This window comes from Cervus elaphus, chromosome 21 (assembly GCF_910594005.1).
Source record: "Cervus elaphus chromosome 21, mCerEla1.1, whole genome shotgun sequence".
Lineage (NCBI taxonomy): Eukaryota > Metazoa > Chordata > Mammalia > Artiodactyla > Cervidae > Cervus > Cervus elaphus.
Genome location: NC_057835.1, coordinates 58,701,689 through 58,720,493, shown reverse-complemented (window position 1 = coordinate 58,720,493; position 18,805 = coordinate 58,701,689). Strand labels below are relative to the sequence as shown.

The window sequence follows — 18,805 nt, the reverse complement described above, 5'->3', positions numbered from 1 at the left end:
AATGTACAGATTACAAATCACATAAACTATACAATACATTGTTTTGGCATTATGGACTTCTGGCTGACTTGAATTAATAGTTTAGGAAGGCTCAGAGGATTTTTACAAATACTACCTTGAAGTTAGAAAAATCCGTACTAATAAATATTTTACTCAAAGGAGTACAAAAGATACACGCAGTCTTCAAGTTATGTTTATTGAATCTTAATTTATGTAAAAGTGAAATATTTATCCTCAAGAGTAGAGAAAAATAGTAAAAACAATGGCTTAAAAACCAACACTTATGATGTTCTATCCATATCATGAGCCTTACTGGAAGACGAGCTTCGGGAAGGCAAAGCTCATGTCTAATGTATAACCCTCCAATGATTATCATAATCATGGGTACCATAGTAAGCCCTGCACATATATCTAAGTTTCTTTAATATATAACTCACAAATTTAGTGGCTTAGAACAACCATTCAGTTATCCTCATTAGGCTTGTAGACTCTAGTGGGTCAGGATTTCAGACAAGGTACAGAGGGGATGAGTTGTTCCTATTCCATAATGCTAGGACTTGAACTCCACATATGGAAGTAATATAGTGATTTAGGGGCTGGAATCATCTGAAGGCTCATTCACTCACATGGCTAGAGCTTGGGTTGGATAACGGGGACTTGCTAGCCAGAGAACCTAAACACTGCCTTCCCATGTGGTTTGATTGCCTTACAACATGGTGGCTTTAAGTCAGAATTCTAACATGGCAGCTCAGGGTTTCAAGTATGAATATTGTAGTGAACAGACTGGAAACTGAATTGCCTTTTATGACTCAGATTCAAAGGGAAGAGAATTCTTTATGGGATGACGTAAAACTATTTATGACATAATACTACAAACATACACTCATATACATACATACAGTAGTATTGTATTATAACCATCTTTGGACTATATAACTAATTTACCCTCTGGCACTGTTTACTAGCTATTAAACTTATACTCTTCCCACCTTGTTAAATTTAAAAGTTGCATTTTATTTGTATAGTTTTTGGTTCTAAATTTTAAAGCTACATAAAATATTTTAAGCTACACCTTTCTCAAAGATTCTGAGTGTCCATCAAATGAACATGTAGGACTGGTATATCTTTCCAGTAGAAACTCACCTCTTTGCCATTGATTTCTCAATTGCCTAGTAATCAGAGAAAGACTAAGCACATGTTAATCTCATTTTCTACAGGAGATATTTTGTATTTGAACAGAAGGGAAATCTTCAAAATATGTGGTAAAATATTTGAAACATAAACAATTTTAAAATATGGTTACAGAGTTTATTTGAAGTTTTTAGTTGCCTTGATACCTTTTTAGGTCAGGACTTTCAATACTAGATACAGTGGAAGACATTCTTAAAAACTAGAATAATATATAGGAATATTTTACGCTCAGTATAATTAATTTCCATAGTGACCTTTTCCCTCAAAAACTTCACATATTTGATTTGTGAACTCAAGGTATGTAAGCTTTAGTCCCTATGAAACATAAAGGACACAAAATAATTTCCCTTTCTCTCTGGCATGGAGACTTCTTAGCTTCAATATGTACTCAATTCTAAGTTAAGAGCTTTGTTGAGGGATAAGTGTAGGATTTCCACTTCTATTGTCAACTTTAATCATCTATTTGAACCAAAGTCTCTTTAGTCCATTAGTTTATCTTGACTGTCAGTAAGAGATGACAGTTTCACCTTCACCAGTGTCCATTAATTTTTTGTTCTTTTTTTCTAAGCATAAATAAATCTGAGATCAATTTTTAGTTTTATATACTTAAGAACTAAAATAAAGTAAAATTAAAAATACATATATAGTCATTTTCCCAAAAATACTATAAACAGATCCTAATTCATTACTGCTGAAATATTAAGCAATATCCTCTACTGACTATATTTTATCCTTGTTTGGTCTTTACCTGAAATAAACACAATCTAACTTTCAAGATTGTGCTTAAAGAAAATGTAGATAAACTAACTAGCTTAAAATTTTACCTTTATTTGTACAGTCATATCACAGCAACCTCAACTAGGCAGTTTGTGTAAGCAATTCACTTATTTGTAAAAATGTAAAAACAGGAATCAGTTTTTTGGCTCTGACATATTTTTAAATAAAAACTTTTATCCAGTTAAGAGTAGTTCCAGAAAATAGTTCTCTTAAGAACAGTAGCTTTCTTTTAGTAATTTTTATATACACATGGTAAGTTATTCTACTCTCCAAAGAAGGTTATTTATTCTAGACATACACTATAAAAACTTAGAGGACAGTATCATTCATTAAATCTCTTCCCAATGCTCCATCATGCAAAACTGGTTTTAATTTGTGAAGGAGAAATGCAAAAGACATGAACAATGAAGAACTTTAGAGTTAACCACTCAGAACATCGGTTCAAAGTAAATATGTAACCTTTTAAAAATTACTTGACTTCATTGTTCCTCAGTCTGCTTATCTGTAAACGACATATGGTAATACCTACTATTTATAAAAATATATGTGTTTATCTGTTTGGATGTTGATATTGCTTAACGAAAGTAGACATTAACATCCTATTTGCTACTAAACACCTTTCTTAATAGAATGTCATTTTCATACTTCCTTTTGGGACAGAACACCCAATATCCATTGCCCTCTTTTCAGATAGCTTGATTTATTCCATACACAAAGCAATAGCAATTTCAAAGGCAGGAAATGTGGTTGCTATATGGATGAGATAAAGCACACCATAATCACGTGTCAAGATAAAGAGCAAACAATATAGACTTCCCTGGTGGCTCAGATGGTAAAGCGTCTATCTACAATGCAGGAGACCTGGGTTCAATCCCTGGGTTGGGAAGATCTCCTGGGAGAAGGAAATGACAACCCACTCCACTATTCTTGCCTGGAAAATCCCATGGATGGAGGAACCTGGTAGGCTATAGTCCATGGGGTCTCAGAGAGTCAGACACAACTGAGTGAGTTCACTTTTTCACTTTCATATGACTAAATATGGGAGGTCACAACCCAGCTTCTATTAATTTGTATTTGCTATTTTGTCAGTTAACTCTTAAGGGTTTCCCAGGTGGTGCAGTGCTAAAGAATCCACCTACCAATTCAGGAAATGCAGGAGATGTGGGTTCAATCCCAGAGTTGGGAAGATCTCCTGGAAATGGCAACCCATTCCAGTATTCTTGCCTGGGAAATCCCATGGACAGAGGAGACTGGAGGGCTACAGTCCATGGGTAGCAAACACTTGGACATGACTGAGCGACTAAGTACATGTACACAACACTTGAAAGGAGATGAATAGTATCAGACACAACAGATGCAAGTTGAAAAATATGGAGAGGATGAAGAAAGAAAACCTTAAACTTGAGAAAGTTATAAGGGTCACTGTTAGCACCAGAATTCTTCAGACCACTTCACTGACCAAAGAGTCACCCCTAAATAGTTTGATCTCTACAGCATGAATTTATTCATGGTTCAATATATATCCTATCACTATCTTTGGGGTCCCTACAATCTGATTCTTAGCACTCCTTGGAGAACTTGGGTCAACCAAAGGGATATGCAGTGAGTTTTGTTTTCTTTTCTTAATGTTTTTTAATCTGTCCCACTATGCAAGGGGGGAGGATGAAAAGGTACAACTGAGTTCTATTTTGCCCCACCCCATTCTGTCCTCTCTTCTCTTCTGCACTCTGTGAAGAACAATGGACAGAGGGAAGTTAGGGTAACTTGGAGCCTTTCCACCTCATGCAATTGGTATTTATCAGCCATGAAGGCAGCTAATCTCAAGGCCCAGGCATCTGAGTAATCAGGCCTCTGAGACCAGGAAGAAGAGTCATTACAATTGCTTGCAAGTAGCAGTGTTTTGTTCTTGAACCAAAATACCAGAAATATTTTAATTAATAGAGACAATGATAAATAAAATAGGAAGTTAGATAAGAGGTCATTGACTGAGAAAACAAGGCTTTTCTTCTCATTTTTACAACTCTTTGAATGACCCACAAAGGGAAGCTGCATACAAATAATATTTTAAGTTCCAGGATGTGCTTTTGCTTTTCCAAGAAGGATTCTCCACAGAAAAATCCACAAGCGAGGTCATTAAATTAAACAGAAGATATTTAGAATAGGCAGCCTCACCCCATATAAAGCAACTGTAAGCCGTTCTCTGTGTTTCAGAAGTTTTTAGATAAATAGATTCATTTAAGCTCTGTAACTTCAAGAAATGGTGCTTCTAAGGATATGACGGGAAGGGCTGCAGACATGGGATTCCTTAGTCTATTAACAGATCTGTGGGAGGGTAGAGAGAATTGGACTATTGTGCTTCAATCAGCAGCATAACCTACATGTCACAGTCAATTTAACCACCAAGCTTTAGAGGTGGGATGAGGACAAATGGTTGTATGAAGCAAAACTTGAGAAAGGGGCAACTTATTTGGTGTGAGAGAATTACAGGTTTAGATACAAAGACTATCACAGAAAAACAGTTTAAATAGACTTAAGGTTTGAAGACTGACAAGAAGAGATATCATAAAGTTGCTGTATCTAATTGCATAGTTGGTTAAGAGCATGGGTCATAGAGCCAGGCTGCTTGGAATTGGGTATGTGTCCTGTCGCTGAGCCATTGGGCAATGCTGGGCAAGTTTCTCCCCTCTCTGTGCCTCAGCTTCCTCATTTGCTATGTCGAAAAATTATAGTATTATCTACTGAAAATATTGAATGAATTAATACATGTAAAGTTCTTCCAAAGGGACTGAGAGTTGGTAAAAGGTCTCAACACTGAACTATTACTATAACCCAGAACTGCCCCCAAGGAATTACTAATATTTGCTCAACATTTACTATGTAATAGGACTTATTAAAAGTAATTTATGTGACTTATACTTACTCTTAACAATCATCCTGTAATGTAAGTGCTATTACCTTACTTCACTAGTAATGAAAATGAGGCATAGAGAAACTTGCCCTAGGGCACAGAGCAAGAAGCGGTACTGTCAAGATCCACCCAGGTGGTCCGGCTCTAGGTACAACACGTTTCATCACTGTGTGTACTGCCTCTAGACCTGACACAGGAAACAGTGGACACAAACAGTGCATTTGGTTTCACTATCTATTTCAGTGGGTTTAGACTTCTCAGCAAAAAGGGGCTACAGTGGAGTCACCACCTCTCTTTTCTGGTTTTCAAGCCTCATAAGTCTCCAAAATGAAGAATGGGCCAACTAGTGTGTAAGAAAAAGCAGGCCACTGCGAAGCCAGAAAGGAAATTAGAACTTTCACTTCTGATATAATAAGCAAGTTAATAATAAATTTGTATAAGGTCTAATTTTGGAGCCTTCATCCCATTAGTATATCAAACAGCTCTGCATTATTCATCTTCTAAAGAAAGAGAAAAAGCTCCACAGAGTTAATGGAATTGAAGGCATTGCCTTTATATGATTGTCCTCTTCCAGTATACTGTGACATGTGGTAATTTAGGTGTATTTGGGAAAGTGGATTCAAGAATGATTTTTACCTATTCTTAGCTGAATTAATCTTCAGAACCCAGGCAATGTCTTTAAAAATCCTAAAGAGCCAGCACATGTGAACAAGAAAATGGCAATTCTGGTGTCATGTATTAAAAACAAAAATAAAGATTAGCTTAGTATATTTAACAAGAATCTTTGCAAATTTTGAAAATACCAAAATGCCTACTTAAAATTTATATTCCTTTTCACTACCCTTAACAATGAATTCTGTTCTAAGTAAATAGTGTAGCTTGAGATATTATGTCATCAATGTAATCAATATTCCTAAATTTTAAAAAGCATAAACTATCATGAAAATAGATGTTATACAATTTGTCACTAGTTATTCAAGAATTGCCTACTGTCAACATATTTAGGTCATGTTAAATATGGGGGGGCCTCAACACTTTTGAGTCTACATATTTTTGGTAACTTACACATTAGTATTCTTAAACTGATTTGCATATGACAAATTTGGATATCCTTACATCAGCTTGCCAAAAACATTCAAATTTCAAGTGTTATGTTTCTTCCTGCTTGCCAGTAGATTGGTTTTGGCAAATTTATCTGCCTAATATTTGATTATTTGAAAGCTTTGTTGCAGTTATTTTGAATCTGTCTTCTTTTGTACAGATAGAGTCTCCTGAAGGATGCCTCTGGGAGAGGGGCTGAGCAAGATGATCACCGTGGGGTCTCACTCCATTTCTCCTTGGGCCCCTTGCTTTGCATCTAGATTACATTTTAAGTTTCTGCCTAATAATTTGCTTGGAAATAAGGCTCCACTGCTAAGAAATATGTATAATTCATTAACTCATTTGTTAAAAATATCAAACCTTAAAAAAAAATCAAACCTTCACATTATTATAAAGTCATTAAATACTCAATTTAATCAATAAATTTTTCTTTAATACTATAAATATTACACTTATTGCTTATTATAACTCTGTTCTTGACATTCAAAAACTGAGTAAAACTGGACAATAAATACTGGTGATATTAGTAATAAAGCTCATGTCTGTGCAACTGAGATAAGGCAGATGTAAGGGCTGCTGGGTACATACACCAAATCAAACCTTCCAGTTCAGTTCAGTTCAGTTCAGCTGCTCAGTCATGTCTGACTCTCTGCAACCCCATGAATCACAGCATGCCAGGCCTCCCTGTCCATCACAAACTCCCGGAGTTTACTCAAACTCATGTCCATCGAGTTGGTGATGCCATCCAGCCATCTCATCCTCTGTCGTCCCCTTCTCCTCCTGCCCCCAACCCCTCCCAGCATCAGGGTCTTTTCCAATGAGTCAACTCTTCGCATGAGGTGGCCAAAGTATTGGAGTTTCAGCTTCAGCATCAGTCCTTCCAATGAACACCCAGGACCGATCTCCTTTAGGATGGACTGGTTGGATCTCCGTGCAGTCCAAGGGACTCTCAAGAGTCTTCTCCAACACCAGAGTTCAAAAGCTTCAATTTTTCGGCGCTCAGCTTTCTTCACAGTCCAGCTCTCACATCCATACATGACCACTGGAAAAACCACAGCATTGACTAGATGGACCTTTGTTGGCAAAGTAATGTCTCTGCTTTTTAATATGCTATCTAGGTTGGTCACAACTTTCCTTCCAAGGAGTAAGCGTCTTTTAATTTCATGGCTGCTTTAGCCACAATAAATTCCTACTGGATTATAATCTAGTCAACTATATATTAATAGTGAAGACAAGAACAGGGTTAAAATGTTTTATAAAATCTTGGAATTATCTTTAAAGGTTTAGAAATAAAATTTGGGATTTTATTTGTTTTCTGAGAATGGAAATTCTCCAGTAATCTTTTCTTTTTATTGAAGAAAAGAAACAATTTAGAATGTTGTGCTAATTTCTGCTGTATAGCAAGTGACTCAGTTGTATACATATGCACATTCTTTTTATATTCTTTTACCCCAGGAAATTGGACATAGTCTCTGTGCTATGCAGTAGGGCCTTGCTGCTTATCTATTCTGAATGTAATAGTTTCCATCTACCAACCTCAAACTCCCAGCCCATCCCTCTCCCCAAACCTTGGCAATCACGGGCCTGTTCTCTATGTCTGTGTGTCTGTTTCTGTTCTATATGTAGGTTCATTTGTGCCATATTTTAGATTCTACATGTAAGTGACATCATATGGTATTTGTCTTTCTCATTTTGACTTTTTTCAGTTAGTATGATCATTTCTAGTTGCATTCATGCTGCTACAAGTGGCATTACACTGTCCTTCTTTATGGCTGAGTAGTATCCCATTGTATACATGTAGCACATCTTCTTTATCCATTCATCCATCTATGGACGTTTATGTTACTTTCATGTCTTGACTATTGTGAATAGTGCTGCTATGGACACAGGGGTGCATGTATCTTTTTAATTATAATTTTGTCCAGGCATATGCCCAGGAGTAGGATTGCTGGATATGATAGTTCTATTTTTAGTTTTCTGAGGAACCTCCATACTGTTTTCCATAGTTGCTGCACCCACTTACATTCCCACCAACAGTGTAGAAGAGAAATCCTCCAATAATCTTTAGGGTCTAGTATTATAATTCAACTCATTTAGCTTTCACAAACAGTACAGTGACTATCTATACAGTGTATAACTTATTAATGAATTAAACTAAACATAAAATGAAACTTTAAAATACACCACCCTCCAAAATTATTCAGCCATTTTGTAGCAATATGTAGTAAGTTTACCTATTTGATGCCACTGAGGTTGATGGCTTACATGTATATGTTATTAACAATTCAAGACATTCACATTTCATTTGCATTTTATTAATATTTAAGCTACTTATTTACTTTAGACACAGCTTGATGCTAATTTTCATGCACATTCGGTAGGTCAACACAAACTTCAATACATGACAATGTGGACCTGTAGTAAGTGAGCTGATAGTCATATAGTGTATATAATTTATTATATTATTTTTTCTCTATATTCTCCAATACTTACTGCCAAAAGAAAAGATCTCTGTATGTCCAAATACATTACTGATGAAATTATTAGCTACCAGTAGTGTCATGTCTGACTTTATGTGTTTTCTTCACTTTCTCGGTTAAGTATTACCATTTTATTTGTTTGAAGGAAGAAGTCAGATCATTTGCATAGGCAAAAAAAGATTAAATAAGCCTGAAAACCTCCCACTTACAATATTTCTATGTAAGAATTAGAGAAGAGCATTTAGGTATAAAGCCTCCAAATTTAAAGAAAAGATAATCCATGGAGTGCTTCATTCTTTAGAAACCTCTGTGATAAGGGAGGGGGCATATCTTTTGTACATTTTGTAAAGAGATTTAAACGCTAAGAGGCCCTCCTTCTCTCAGACCACGGGCTAGAACCAAAGGGGGTTTGGAACTTCCCAACTTCACAGCAAACGATAATCTTGTATTGGAACAAAACGCAAGGATGACTCAGAATGTAATTAGGGTTTTGCATGTAAGCAAATGACACAATATAACTTGTGGTATTAAAAAAGAAGACAAGGCCCAGGAAAAGGCTGCTGTTGTTTCCACACAGAGACAAGGCATGCAGAATGAGAAGAAAAAGGAAAAAAAACTCCTTAATTAATAAAATACAGCAAAGGGGATGATAAACCTCTGAATTTTGTAGCTGAGCATCCCACTTGTTGCTCCTCCCCACCTCATCATTTATAGAGTGGGAACACTTGTAACATTTATATCTGTAACAAATGACAGAGGAGAAAAGGTTTCTAAATAGACTGAATGTAAAAGAGAGAGCTTAGGAGTCCCATTTCTATGAAAATAGAATGCCTCTGATATTTTGTCAACATTCTTGTTAATGTCACAACAAGACGAAACAGGCACAGAGCACGCTGGCACCCAGACTTGTTCATTGTTTAACCAGAGGCTGCTGATTTGTTAGTCAGGTGCTTTTTATTTTTTAACATGTATTTGTTTTTGAAACATTTCTCTACTCACATGAAGAAGGGCAGGGGCAAAAAAGACATGCAATTTATCTACCTGTACTCTAAAATGTCATCTCACAGCATGTTCTAATACCAAGCCAAGAAATGGCTTAGACAGGATCCCTGCCAATTGGCAAGGACCTGAAGATTACTTGGCTTCCTGCAGTGCCATCCTTTTCTCACACAGCAAACCTCACAATTTACTTTGCAATGGTCCCAATGTTAATACTACATTCCTTTTGTGATATAGAACAGGGCTCAGCAAACTTTTTTTTTTTTTGTAAAGGCCTGGATATCAGATTTAAAGCCCTGTGGGCCTTCTGGACTCTATTGCAACCACTCAACTCTGCTTTTACACAAAGAAAGCAGCCATAGAGAATACATTAGCAAGTGGGTATGGCTCTGTTCCAATAAAACTTTATTTAAAAATAGATGGACAGTTAAGTAATGAATGCAGATGTATTCTAATAAAGTTTATTTACAAACATAGGTAGCAGGCAGAATTCAGGCCAAGGGCCAAAGTTTGCTGACTCACGTAATAGATTACGAAAACTCAGGACTAATTAAAATTTCTTCCATTAACATAGTTAGTAGGGAAATGTATAGAACATAGTTAAGTCTTATTTTCATACATATGTTTAATTTGAGTTGAAATTTGCCCATGGAATTCATTCATTTCTCTAGTCATTAAAAAGAAATGATTCTTTCCAACTATGTTCCAGTCATTGTGTAAAAAAAGTAGATCTGCTATCAAAATAATATATAAAATAATCAAAAAAAGAACTAGTGAACAAAACAGGCACAGTCCCTACCTCACAGCATAGAGTCTGAGGGAATATATATGCAGATATTTACTGAGGTCTACTATGTATCACGCACTCTTCTACCAGTAAAGGTATACTGTATGGAACAAGCCAGACAAGGACCTCTGGTGGTATTTACATTCTTAGTAGAGGCAGAGAGAATAAATTTGGTGACAAACAGTAAACAACAAAAGATCACAGTGGTAAATGTCATGAAGAAATTATATATACAATGATAGAAAATCACTTAGCAGAGTGAGGAAAAGTGGTAGGTAATGGTGCTCAAAGAAGACTTTCAGAGAATATTTCTGAGCAAAGAGCTGAATGAAGAGAAAGAGCCATTTATGCCAAGATGTGGGGCAAGAATTTTTCTAGCTAGGTAAACAGCATGTAAAGTCCCTGAGACAGGAATGAGCTGGTCTGAGGGAGTTATAACAAGAAGGCTAAAGTCATCTGAGTGTCTGGAATGAGAGAAAGGTTTAATAAATGAGAAATCCAGAGAGGAGTGTGGGGCAGATCATATAGGACATCATGGTAAAGAATCTGGATTCTTTCCTCACATAATGGAGAACTGTAAGAAGATATTAAGGAAAAGAACAATACATTCTTATACACTTTACACTAAATCAAGAATTACATATGAGATGAGTGCTACTAAAAGCTCAATGTGAAATGGAAGTCAGGAGTAAGGAAGGGCTGCAGTTACCCATAGGAAAAAACCTATTTGCCCTGCTCCCAAAATCTGAGATCCATCAGTGGAGACAGTTTGGGGGAAGGCTTGCTCCTTCTTGCAGAGACACTCAAAAGGTTGTAGTATAGCTCCAAATACCCAACTTCTGGGGCCCAGAAAGTCTGCATGCCTTCTTGGATCTTTCGGTTTTAAATACAACAACCAAAATCTAAGTATTCATTGAAAAGCTAATACAGAGCTCTATTTAGCTTGAAAATCAAGGGTTATTCTCTCACTAACGAAGTCAGTAGAGAAATTTCTACTTGTGAGTTTAAAAGACAATTGTTATTCCTATTAACATTTCTCAGCAACTGACTTTTTTTCTATCTCTTTGTATAAATAATGGCTTCCCAGATGGTTCAACAGGTAAAGAATCTGCCTGCAATACAAGAGAGACAGGAGACACAGGTTCGATCCCTGGGTCAGGAAGATCCCCTGGAGAAGGAAATGGCAACTCATCCAGTATTCTTACCTGAAAAATCTCATGGACAGAGGAGCCTGGTGGGCTACAGCTAAAGGGTCACAAAGAGTCGGACACAACCCAGTGACTAAGCACATGCATAAATCGTATATGCATATTCTATTCAAGTTTAACAACGAATTTTTAAAAACATACTTGTTGACTGTCTGCTCATTTTACCCAGTCTAGAAATCCCCTCACATGTGCAAATAAGAAAGCACCCTCTCTGGTTTAGTATTGCACAGTTACCAGTCACTAAAATAATCCACGGATGAGAAGTCAGTTCTTGTTACTTAGATTCACATGTGCACATATTATCCTGTACGCAATAAATGTTTGCCTATTAGTCTGGAAGTATAAAGTTATTTTTCATCCCACAGGAAGATCTAGCTGGCCCTCAAGTAACTTAGAAGCCAATTTTGGCATCTGAAAGCAGTTGCAAGGTCCCTTAACTTGCTTTATTTTATACCTAGCACCACCCACACACTTTAGCACTTGCTATTTTTTATTTTTACATTATGATGATCACAGTACTATTGTTCAGACATTTAATAGACACCTTGGGAAATATAAAGGTGGATAAGGAGACATTCACTACACTCTGGGGACTCATAGTCTAAGTAAGCAAACAGCCCTCAAGACAAATAATGAAAATGACAACAGCTACACACATGGAAATGCAGTACTAATATGATATGTACAATGTGATAATACTGGAGAACTCGGCCTTTGAAGGTAAGTAGAATATGGATACATTTCATGGAGAAACTGGCAATGAAGCTGACTCTTAAAGAATAATTAAGAAGACAAAGGGAGTCATAGAAGTTTTTAAGATCCTAGACCATTTGGCTAAATACAATTAGGATAATTAATACCATATAGCCTAGATTCAATATCTTTTAATGTAATATTAGGACAAAAATGTTGCATGATGTAGTTGAAGGGGAGCAGAATTTGTCACGCCAAAATATGCCTTTTTGGCATAAGGATTATTTCAGGCTGATCTTTTTTCCTTTTTTTGATGCAGGCTGATTTTTTTTTTTTTTAGGCTGATTATTTTTAAGAAACAGCAGACATAGGAAAAGCTCCAAAAACCAAGTAGAAAGTAGCCTTCTAATTTACATTTACAGAGGAAATTACATTTACAGAAGAGATCTCCATTTGTAAGGGTGTGGGCTTCCCAGGTGTCCTGGTAAAGAGCCCATGCTGCCAATGCAGATGTAAGAGACCTGGGTTTAATCCCTGGGTTGGGAAGATCCCCTGGAGAAGGGAATGGCTACTCACTCCAGTATTCTTGCCCAGAGAGTCCCACAGACAGAGGAGCCTGGCAGGCTACACAGTTCATGGGTCACAAAGAGTCAGATATGACTGAAGCAACTTAGCAGACATGCACACATACTCACTCTCTGTATCACAAGAGGAAGATGACTAAACCTCTAACAACTCTATCAACAGAGAAGGCATGGATTTAAATCTTCATAACAACCCTACTCTTGTTTACTGTGCTTGCCCTGAAAACCTGACTTACCTGAGACAACACCTTTTGTGTTTAGCTGGAAACAGTATTTGAGGTCATTTTGGGGGGTTACTCAGTTTTCCTGGGTGCAGGTATACATATTATTAAACTTCTGTTTGTTTTTCTCTTGTTAACATGTTTTGTGTTATAGAGAGGTCTCAGTCATGAACCTGGAACGGTAGAGAAAGTATTCTTTTTCCTCCTCCACATGGTCCTTGCTTAAGAGATAACTTAAAATATAGTTGGAAAAGTGAAGTATATACCCAAAATGTTAATAGCATATAGTAAGTGCAGACTGCAATACAAAGACAATGTATTCATTTATTCAATCAACAAACATTTATTACCCATATTCTATGGATATCCTGGAGGAGGACATGGCAACCACTCCAGTATTCTTGCCAGGAGAATCCCCCTAGACAGAGGAGCCTGGCGGGCTACAGTCTATGGGGTCACAAAGAGTCAGACCTGACTGAGTGACTAAGCACACACACACGGATGATATGCTACTCTAAGCCCTGGGAAATGACACTGGACAAACACGCAAGGAAGTCACACCCTAGTAGATATTAATATGAGTTGATAGGTGTAATACAAGGGTTTTTTTAAAAAGATAATCACTATCATTGCTGTGCTGTGCTTAGTCACTCAGTCGTGTCCAGCTCTTTCCAACCCCATGGACTGTAGCCTTCCAGGCTCCTCTGTCCAAGGGGATTCTCCAGGCAAGAATACTGAAATGGGTTGCCATGCCCTCCTCCGGGAGATCTTTCCAACCCAGGGGTTGAACTCAGGTCTCCCGCATTGCAGACAGATTTTTTACCGTCTGAGCCACCAGGGAAGCCCTTGCTATCATTAATATGTTTCAGATAACTGTATGCTAAATCCTAATTCTCTGAAGCAAAGAATATAATATTCAAGTAGAGAATGTTGTTAGCCAAAAAGTGCTCTTAAAAAAAAAATTATCCAAGCACTTCAATAAAAAGGTTTCATTTATTAATATTCCGATGACAATTCATAACTGCATTTTATACTAACAATCAATTCATTAATTTTAGCTAGTGTGAAATAGTATAGTAGATAGATCTTTGCTCTCTGCTACAAGGCATGTTTTTAACTCAATTTATTTATACTTTCTACCAAAAAAAAAAAAAAAGAAAAGACACCATTTGGCAAAGGCAAATAGATTTTCTAAGCATTCTCCCAATATATTTTAAATACACGTATTTGTGAACTTGGGGTATATGAGAGAAAGAAAACAACAGTTCAAGAAGCACAGGATGTGGAATAGACATTCAACAATAGACATTTCTGTGTCATTGAAAAGTAAAAAGGAATCACAAAAAAAGCGGCAAAGATACAAAGGCCTTTTGTACTTATCTTTACTATCCTAATATCTGGTCACTCTCAGGTATTAGTATGATTTGTTAATAATTCTGAAAAGAGCAATATGGCAGAAGAAAGTCAAACCCAGACAGACAACCCAGGTGTTTCATCCAATAAAAATGTGACTCTTGAACATTTATGTATATTGCTTTTCCTGATTGAAAAGTAAGGATGATACTACAAACCTATCTCATGTTGGTGTTAATCAACAAGTTATCATGGAAAGCTGATCTCCAAGAACTAAATCTGTCACATCAAGAGACCAGTAATGTAACAGTTCCAGCACTTATGATGATCAATACATTCTATGCCCCACTGCCCACCTTGCTTCTCATCTTCTTCAGTTACAAGACCAGAAAAGTTGAGGAATGAGATTGGAAAGTGTAAGTCTCATATATTGACTTATAGTGACAGCCAGTCTCTTGTGAAGAATATTTAAAAGAATCCAGTTTACCAAACATCAAGCAAGGTAATAGATTAACATAAATTATCATCAAGTTGCTGCTAGCTTTGATAACATACATTCTGCATAAAAAAAAAAATTCCCAATAGTGATGACATGAGCTGCATAATAAGCACGTTTGATTAATTATTCTGTGGAATAAATGGATGAATTACTTACACTGATGGCCTCAGTTTCTGCAGTGCATTACTTCTGATCCTAATACAACTACTGAGACTCAAAATAGAAGTAGTACAAATTACAGTATTAAGTATACCAAATGGTTACAATAAAAAAGATCTCCATTTGAATTATCAAAACAAATACATTGCATGAAACTTAGAACTTGAAGGACAGAAAACTTCTAATTAAGGGAAACTTATGAGAGCCTTTAGCAAGTTCTTTGCTGAGTGCATTTATTTGGTTTCTTGATCCTCCAACCAATCGCATTAACAATGACAAAAGATATGCAAATTCAAATGGACAATAGTCAAGCCAAACTGCTCTGACTCAAACCAACAGAGACATTGTCAGCATATATTCAGCTTGATTCATGCTGCTGCTGCTGCTGCTAAGTCGCTTCAGTCATGTCCGACTCTATGTCAATTTAACCAAAAAACATGTTCATAGTTATGCTTGGCTATAATCTGAAAATTATGCCATAATCTTGACCAAAAATAATATAAACAAAAATCAAATGTATTTCAAACATTAACATACGAAGCACGTGCATGATTTAAACCCAGTAGAATCATGTCTTTATCCTGCTACAGTTGAATAACTGTATAACAACAACAAAAATACGCATTTTCATGCTTAAATCATCATTTAGATTGTATATTTTAAGCAAACAAAATATTACATTTTTGGTAGAACAACTCATTGAAGACAATTTGGAATTAAATTTCCCTGTCCACTTTCCTCAATGAATCCAGACTAACTTATAATGATTAAATTCTCATTTAAAACTATATGAACAGTATATTGAGAATAGTAATAAGCTATTCAACCAAATTCATTTGTTCATGATGGAAATAAGTTTTGTGAAAGGAAAAAAAAATCCTATTATAAGCTGCTGCTGTAATTAGTGCCTGAAATTTAAGCTACATTTAATTAGTGCCTGAAATTTAAGCCATGTTATCAAAAGACTTCAGAATTGTTTGTTTTCTATTATTTTGCCTATCGATGTACTTTTTTCACCTGTAATCTACAATAGGAAGATTAACAAAAATTCCAAGCTTGGAAACTCTAAAACTGCTAAGTTTTAGTTAACTTGTCAAATAAAATAACAGTGATCTTAGTTCAGTCCCTAGTGGACAAAAGTAAAATAACTATTACTTGGCATGATTCAGCAGGAGGTGATCTAAGTGAGTATGACCACACAGGAACAAAAAAGAGCGTTTGTCCTTTCCCTATCTTTTATCTTCTTAAAGGGTTTGTTCTGTTAACAGACTAACATAAAGAAGACTAGACTGCTTGTGTTCCTACCCATACACATCAAGTGAATTTTTAGCAAAGATCCCTGCAGGAGAAGCTTTCCACAAATGGGACACTGACATTGTCACCCTTCCAGTGACACATTAAAATACACTTGTTATCTGCTGCTTGCTTGTTACACAATTAAACAGAGAGCAAAGAGGGAAGGAATTGAAGAAAGTGTGGTATTTTTCATTGGCATATTTTCAACAAAAACTTTTAAATGGTTTATAGAGAAATAACTAAATACAGTGCTTGATTTTTATAAATTGGGATTAAATGCATACTCAACATTAACATTTATCTGGATCCCCACATTGCACTGTGTGTGTCTTGAGGAAAGAGGCACTTTAGGGACATAGCAAAATCTACATGTCGTGTTCAGCCCAAATCTGCAGGTGCATGTCTTTTCACAGTGGGCAAACAACCTCTTCCTGATGAGTTCACATTCAAATATCTTCCTGATTTTTTTCTCAAGGACAGTAGAAATATATGACAGAAATCAGTCATTTACTATTCTACTACTTGCTGAAACTGTTTCCTTTACATACTTATTCAATTTCTTCAATCAAATATCATACTTTGTATTTATCTGCATTTTATATTAACTTTACTAGAGGTTGAAAAATAAGTATCTGGTGATGACTTTCTGTCCTAGCTGCATAAAATGTCAGGGTGTAAAATTGATTTGATCCTAATAGTACTGTTGTTATTATTTAATTTTTTCACCAACTTACTCAAGACATACATGCTTTTTTTTTTTTTTTTTTAAGTTGAGCTTTGACAGTCAGAAAAACTCAAGCTAAATTTTAAATAAGAGAAAACCAAAAACGTCACAAAATATGCCAGTGTGAGGCACACACAAATGGGGTGCCACCATACCTTCGGAGGCACAAGCCTACAAAACATTGGCTCGCCCCCTTAAGTCACAGGGAGAGAGCCGTCTTGCATTTGCAAACACTGCCCCCCTGGAGCAAAAGGTAAACACACGAATGGCCCCCTAAGGAACTCTAAGTTAGTTGCAGCGGGAGAACAGAAAAGACTCCGTGCAATTAGAAACTGAAAGCGTTCACTTACTTTTTGCAGCCACTGAGTATAATTTTCCATCACATGCTCCAGATGTTGAAGTTTCTGGGAAGAGAAATCCTGTTCCACGTGTGGAGCATCTCTCTGCAGGGCGTTTGTGTTGTACTGGTCTGTCGTACTCTCACGACAGTTACCGTCGTGTTCTGGAAGAATGAAAGTGTAGGCACATTGCCCATGTTGAATCCGGTTATATCTTCTCCCACCGTTTTCTGGACTTCGGCGCTGGTTGCTGCACCCTATGTGAGTCAGAATAGCAGCGAGGAAAGCAAAGGAAAGGAAAACTGTCATTGTACTGCCCGCACTCTCTTTCCGTGCCTCTCGCAAAACTCGCTGCTTTCTTCTGACCTTTAAACTAGTTCTTTATTTCAGGTAAAACTGCTTGTTTGTTTGACTTTTCCCTTTCAAAGAAAGTTTTGTAGAAGAATCAAAGAAAACTAGCCATTTTTAGCTTTGTTCTAAAATGGTATTTTTTTTTTTTAATTTCACCGTAATGATAGTTTCCTTAGTTAAAAACTTGAGATATTTATTGCATAGTAGCTGAGATTTATTGTTTCCTCTCGGTGTAACCGTTCAGCGTGGAGCCTGCCTGAGTCAGCTGCGTGTACATATTCTAGACCCTTTCCTCTACCCTATCTGCTGCAGATCTGCTATTTTCTCCCAGACCTCAGTGAGTTTTATTAAGGTTGCACATCCAAGCCAAGCTGGAAGCAGGCAGCCTTTCACAAGATGACTTGACAAGAATGCATGAGTGTGCCCCTATGCTAAGGATTGCTGATGGCTTGAAGCGGCTGGATCGTCTTACAAATTGGCTAGATGTGCATGACCTCTATCGTGTATGGCCCTCCCGCCCCTTCCACAGACAATTGCCTTGAGCCTTTAGCAGATTCACTGCAAATCAATAAATAGAGCAGTCCACCTTAATACACTTTTTGTGTGTATGCTGACCTACTAAAATCCAGCAAACTAGAAGTATGTTTTTAAAGTTTTACTTAATTGGGGAACCTGAAGAAGAAAACTGGCATAGTTTCCAAGAAAATTATTTTTTATAGTGGATGATAAATCTGTACAATTATTAATTTAAAAAAAAAATAATTCTTTACTCTGGGGAAAAAGACATTAAAACCATTTTTAGAGATGGCATTTATTCACTTAGAATTTCAGGAAATTATAAGGAAGGGTCAAATTAGCAAAACATTTCATAATGTCACTCAAAGGAATATAGCATGTGCATATTAAGTAGAATAATTTTAGTATTTTCTGAGATATAAATTTTAAATAAAACTGGCTCCCCAGTCAGAATGCAGCCCTGTGTGTTCTGTGTACATAAATTGAGCAACTTCCTTACAAAAACACTGTGGTTACCATTTAAGACAGTAGCCTGAGAATTATTAATTCCTGTGGTACATCCCAATCATATATTTCACAAGGACCTCTTTGGTACTGCTATGGCTATCTTTAATGCTGGT

General features: G+C 36.5%; 1 protein-coding gene across 2 annotated transcripts in view; it reads right to left on the bottom strand.

The window, feature by feature from the left end:
- ANGPT1 (angiopoietin 1) overlaps positions 1-18,119 on the bottom strand; it is a 299,442-nt gene extending 281,323 nt beyond the window's left edge. The window contains exon 1 of one of the 2 annotated variants that reach the window (XM_043880018.1): positions 17,331-18,119. In XM_043880018.1, coding sequence (XP_043735953.1) covers positions 17,331-17,627 — 297 coding nt within the window. In that variant the 5' untranslated portion in view covers positions 17,628-18,119. Of the gene's footprint in view, positions 1-17,326 lie in introns of both variants that reach the window. The other variant, XM_043880019.1, reaches the window with a different exon arrangement.
- Between the last annotated feature and the right edge of the window lie 686 nt (positions 18,120-18,805).